The following is a 5,966-nucleotide window of genomic DNA, read 5'->3' as shown; positions in this document are numbered from 1 at the left end:
ATGGCAACCACCAGCGAAAACACTGGCGCGCCCAACTTGCGCCGCCGCGAGTCCTTGTCCGAGATTCGAGCTGCCAACCCTGATTTGGCTCTGAGCGGTAACATTATCTCGGCTACCTTCAACACACCGCATTCTTTCGTCTATCGAAAAGGCGGTGATTGGGTATGTAACTAACTAACTATTCACCTCGCTTCGCTTCGCTTCCTCAACATTTCATCTCGTATCACTATCAGTTACTGGGGTTCACTCTATAGCTTACATTTCCCCCTCTTCTCCAACCAAAGCTACAGAGGAGCTCCCCCCACCCTCGTCACATGAAAATTGACCCTCAGCTAAACTTTTGCTCTCTGTACAGGACTTGAAATCTCGTCGCGGTCAATCTGCTCTCTTTGACTCCTTCGCATACCTCTCCTCCGACGCTACCCCATGGAATCACACCGTTGTCGCGTGGACCGGCGAAATCGACGCTCCAACTGATGACGTCGTTTCTTCACCCGGCACGCCCGCTCCAAACACTTTTGGTGCAACATCGCTGAACGCCCTCTCCGCACCCGTTCCCATTGACGGCAACGCGCGCCTGCCGACTCCTCCTCCCGTAGATGGTCTCTGGGTGCCCCGCGAGGACCAAGACCGCCTCGAGTATCGTTTGTCACACAACAAGACCATCCGCACCTACCCGGTTTGGCTCTCCGATGAATCTGAGGCCACTTCTGAGGGTATCCTTCTCAAGGACCAGGCCCGCTGGCGACGCTATGCTGAGCAAGATCTCTACACCCTCCTCCACTACAAGCAGCATGAGCCGAACGACGGCCGACGCGAACGTGTCCAATGGGCCGATTACTATAGAATGAACCAAAAATTCGCCAACAAGATCATCGAGATCTACAAGCCTGGCGATATCGTCATCATTCATGACTACTTCCTCATGCTGCTTCCCAGTATGCTGCGACAGAGAGTACCTAACATGTACATCTCATTCTTCCTGCATTCTCCCTTCCCCAGTAGCGAGTTCCTCCGTTGTCTGCCTCGACGAAAGGAGGTTCTTGAGGGTGTTTTGGGCTCAAACCTCATTGGCTTCCAGTCATACAGTTACTCTCGCCATTTTCTGAGCTGCTGCACACGAATCCTTGGGTTCCCCTCCGATACTCTCGGAATTGATGCTTATGGAACTCGCGTGCAAGTCGGCGTCTTCCCCATTGGCATTGACGCTGCCAAGGTTGAAAGCCATGCATGGACCGATGCTGTGACCGCCAAGTACAACGCACTGCGCGAGCTTTACCGCGGAAAGAAGATCATTGTCGGACGTGACCGTCTGGACAGTGTCAGAGGTGTTGCCCAGAAGCTGCAGGCTTTTGAGCGCTTCCTTGAGATGTACCCTGAGTGGCGTGAGAAGGTTGTTCTCATCCAGGTCACCTCGCCCACTAGCGTCGAGGCTGAGAAGGAGGATCTTGAAGACGACACAAAGGTTGCGACCCGGGTCAATGAGCTTGTTATGCGCATCAACGGCATGTATGGAAGTCTGGGATTTTCTCCCGTCCAGCACTATCCGCAGTACCTCAGCCAGAACGAGTACTTTGCTCTTCTGCGTGCCAGTGACATTGGTCTCATCACCTCTGTGCGTGACGGCATGAACACCACAAGTTTAGAGTATATCATCTGCCAAAAGGAGGGCAATGCTCCTCTCATTCTTTCAGAATTCAGTGGTACTGCTCACAGTCTTAGTGATGCCATCCACATCAATCCCTGGGATCTCAGTGGCGTTGCTGAGAAGATAAATGCGGCTCTCACCATGTCCGAAGCCAAGCGACAAGATATGCAGTCTCGTCTCTACAAACACGTTACTGAGCACAATGTGCAGTCCTGGATCACCAAGTTCATCCGCAAGGTTTACAATGTTCTTGGAGACAGCAGTTCTGCCAACTCCACTCCTTTACTCGACCGAGCTCTTCTTCTTACTCAATACCGCTCAGCCAACAAACGCCTGTTCATGTTCGACTATGACGGTACCCTGACGCCCATCGTGCGCGAGCCTAGTGCTGCAGTGCCTTCGGAGCGTCTTATTCACACCCTTGACCTGTTGGCTTCAGACCCCAAGAATGCTGTGTGGATCATTTCGGGACGAGACCAGGATTTCTTGAAGCAACATCTTGGCAACAACAGACGTCTTGGATTCTCAGCCGAGCACGGCAGCTTTATGAAGCACCCCGGCTCAGATGAGTGGGAGAACCTCGCAGAGAAGTTCGATATGGGATGGCAGGCTGAGGTGATGGAGGTCTTCCAGAAATACACCGACAGGGTTCAAGGTTTGTACGCTGACACATGTTTCACTCAACACAGGCTGACAGTAAAAAAGGTTCTTTTATCGAGAGAAAGCGATGTGCTTTGACCTGGCACTACAGATTGGCCGACCCCGAGCAAGGCATTCACATGTCACGAGAGTGCCATAAGGAGCTCGAATCGACAGTGGGCGCGAAATGGGATGTCGAGGTGATGCCTGGTAAGGCCAATATCGAAGTTCGCCCCACGTTTATCAACAAGGGCGAGATCGCCAAGCGCCTCATCACCATGTACCACACACCTGGCACCGAGTCTGAAGACAAATCTGGGCACCTCGAGTTCGCCCTATGCATGGGTGACGACTTCACGGATGAGGACATGTTCCGAAGCCTTAATGCCGCTTCGGGCCCTGTGCTGGATGCCAACCACGTTTTCACAGTCACCGTCGGAGCGAGCACAAAGGTCACATTGGCCAAGTCGCATCTCCTGGAACCAGAGGATGTGATCGAGTGCGTGGCTCTCCTCGCTGGTGTACAGGATGTTGGAGAGCGTCTAGGCGAGGTGAATCTGGGGGCGCTGAGTGCTGTCGAGGGGCATATTCCCAGTGATGAGCGGTAATGACAGAACAACTATTGTTTTTTCCAGGCGTTTTTGGACAAGACGAAGACAAGATAGACAGGCGGTGGGCGTATGGAATGGACAGAGATGAAAGACAAAGAAGGGTAGTAAACAGAAAATGGGAAGATAGCGTGGAGACATGCACCCAAGACACAGTTCGTGGCGTTCATGATATTAGCTGTTGTACATGCCAACCATAATGAGTTGAAAGTAGGCAAACCTATGAAATAGAGAAATATATGTTTGACCGATGTTAAGTATCGTCTGAACTCATGTGTCGGTGTTCATGAACCAGTCCAAAGTCACGGCCTGTATACACATTATACCTTTTGGCAGGAGAACTTACAATTTGACTAGGTTCACTAAAGCAATGCCAATCAGTCGTTGGTAACATGGCCATAAACTTAGCTACCGCCATTTTGTATAGACCAACCCAGAAAGGCTTTTATGACAGAGTATCAGCTCCCCGTTGATCATAGTTGGACTGCAGAGACGTGTTCAGAAGGCTGTCAGAGCAGTCGAAACCGGACATCTTTGTCTATCTGAGCGTGAATCAAGTAATGCAGACCTTGATAATTTGCCAACTTACGGCAACTTGGTCAAGTTTACCCCTAAATCCTATTGCTCTCGGGCATGGCCGGAGCTTCGACTACGACCCCGAGAGGCTGACTATCAGGTTATGGGAGCAATTCCAACACTCTTCGGGTAGACATCGTCCCATAAAAGATACTCGGAGCTTCGAAAGTCTATTCGATATATCAGATCAGCTGTAAACTGCAGTGTACCAATATGTCTAAGTTGTCTAAGTAGTCAACGATGCCTTTCTTTGAACCCTTCCTAGCCATGAGGTTGCAGCCATTGGGTCAAGGCTACTTCCAGAATACGTCACCACAGGTACAAGCCTGTCACTGGGACCTGTGTGCTGTGTAAGCGTGAAACTGCTCTTCCTCTGTGCCTTACCTTGTTCCATCTTTCTTGGACACATCCCAAGGCATAGAAGTCCTTTTCTGGAAGTTGAAGCATTAAAGGATTAACAGCAGAACTTGTTTCTAAGGTCCAGACCTCACCTCTGAGACTATGAAGCTCCTATGTTGCCAGCATGGCACAGGTAGTTAGAAGTGGAATAGTGACTGGGCTAAGTATATTTCGAATCGTCAACTCAACTGGAGGTTTTGTCCGATCAGAATGGTAGACAGTTACCAAGATCAAATTGAATGATTTGTATTTGTCAAGTGCAAAGTATTTGTGTTTAGCGAAGAGGCTTGCAAACCAGACCCTCCTTACTGTAAAAGCGTATCGCAACATATACATATATATATCCAACAACAAACACTTACGCGCTGCCCCGCCTTGACCGTCTGGTAACGCCAACCTGGCCATCTAGATATGCATGCACATAACCTGTCTATATAAACTAATACAGTCCCGTTTCACTAGGAGTCAATGTTGAAAGAAGACCCGTCATAGTCAACCGATCTTCACTCCCATCCGAACTAGCATTCTCAACAATAACACTATGATCCCTTACCCTGACACCCTTCAGGTCCCCAACACCATCTCCAGCACGGTTAGGCATATAGTCCCTCGCATACGAAGGTAGATTTACCTTCTTGTTCTTTACTACCGATTCAATAGAGTATATGACTTCCTCCGCCACAGGGAACGCTTCTCGGAGCTCCATGAGGGCTCGACACGCTTTTACGAATGTTTCGAGTTGGACAGGGCTCTCTTCAATGGCGAACAGGACTTTGAAAGCGCAGGCGGAGCATGCTTGGATAAGCCAGTGTTCGTTGTGGATCGTGTATAGAGCGCGGAAGTGCCAGATCGTTGACATGGCGTTTGTTGCATGGGCGTAGGAGGTAAGGCGTGGAATGAAGGGGCCGAAGACCGATTTGGGAATATGGTCGAAGGGTTGAAGAACGCTGATTACTACAAGATCCGCGCTTGTACTAGATACATAGCCGTTACCAATAATGCTCTGCATCGTTCTGGTAAAGACTTACTGTAGTAGTATAGCAGCAGGCAGAACTGCATTCTCAGCCCTTAGCTCTTCAGGCAAGGAGAACTTCCACTCCATGATTTTAGAGTACAACTGTACAGCACGTCCGGTATTTCGAGATGGTGAAACTCCCTGCTCCAAGGGAATAAGGAACTCGAGAACCTGCTCTGTTATTTCGGTCAAGTTACATTCGGCCTCGAATATCTCACGCTTCATCGACCGCCGGGGTGCTACGGACACAGGATATGAGAACCACCAATACTCTGGATTCTCGGTTCTATTCACTGGTGAGCTTTCTTCTTGCCACGTTCTATCTCGTGCAGGCTTCTTGATAACGAGACGACGACATAGACCGTGCATTGGTTTCCTGTGGCACACATGTCAGTGAGTTTGGTTCGGCGCGAGCACATTACTTACCAGTCCCAAACATAGAAACCCCATTGTATCCAAGACAACGCATGTGCTTCGGCCCTCTGTCTCGAGCCCGCAATAGCAGTGTCCGTAGAACGATAAATATCATCAAGTCTCAGCGCCATATACCGCGACTGCATAAGCCTGTGGAACCCGAGCGCCGTTTCTCCGTTGCCTAGGGCGCCTTCATACACATACATGAGCGCCAGGCCCTGTGCCACCGGTAATGAAGGCCTTGTATCTTCCTGCTTCAGACACTGGATGGCTTCTTGGGCAAATACCTGCCCTCGGGTACTGAGTTCGTCTGGTATGCTGAATGTAATCGGATTCGTCGTATATAGCTGTATTCTTCGTTTTAGCCTGCAGAGACTCTGAAAGGAGGTGGTAAAGCCTACATACGCAACTAACGGCCAAAATTGCATTGACGAGAAATGGTGAGCAGAATCGCAGTGCTGAGGGCACGCCTGTTGCCATTGGGTCGAGGTTCTTTAGGTCGTCTTCGAAGATAGTTCGGTCGATAATACGGTTACATGATGTGTCCCACGTCCAGAACAATAGCAGTAAGTGGCTTAGAAACTTGTCATCTTGTATGACGTTGGTCCATCGCGAAAAAGGGAGTATATGCCCTTGGAGATCAATGGATGCAGAGTCGTCAGAGGCT

The 5,966-nt window shown here is 49.9% G+C and overlaps 2 protein-coding genes across 2 annotated transcripts; one reads left to right on the top strand and one right to left on the bottom strand.

Annotated features, from left to right (window-relative positions):
* On the top strand, positions 1-2,895 carry J7337_007188 (uncharacterized protein; the record flags this gene model as incomplete). Its single annotated transcript, XM_044824842.1, has 3 exons — positions 1-162; positions 356-2,303; positions 2,354-2,895. 3 exons carry the CDS (start codon positions 1-3, stop codon positions 2,893-2,895), a joined length of 2,652 nt encoding a protein of 883 aa, XP_044680499.1.
* A 1,414-nt stretch (positions 2,896-4,309) lies between these two features.
* On the bottom strand, positions 4,310-5,254 carry J7337_007187 (uncharacterized protein; the record flags this gene model as incomplete). The annotated part of the gene is made up of 2 exons (XM_044824841.1): positions 4,310-4,844; positions 4,899-5,254. 2 exons carry the CDS (start codon positions 5,252-5,254, stop codon positions 4,310-4,312), a joined length of 891 nt encoding a protein of 296 aa, XP_044680498.1.
* Positions 5,255-5,966: the final 712 nt, after the last annotated feature.

This window comes from Fusarium musae, chromosome 5 (assembly GCF_019915245.1).
Source record: "Fusarium musae strain F31 chromosome 5, whole genome shotgun sequence".
Taxonomy (NCBI): domain Eukaryota; kingdom Fungi; phylum Ascomycota; class Sordariomycetes; order Hypocreales; family Nectriaceae; genus Fusarium; species Fusarium musae.
Note: the sequence above shows the minus strand (reverse complement) of the source record. Positions and strands in the feature narration are given on the sequence as shown.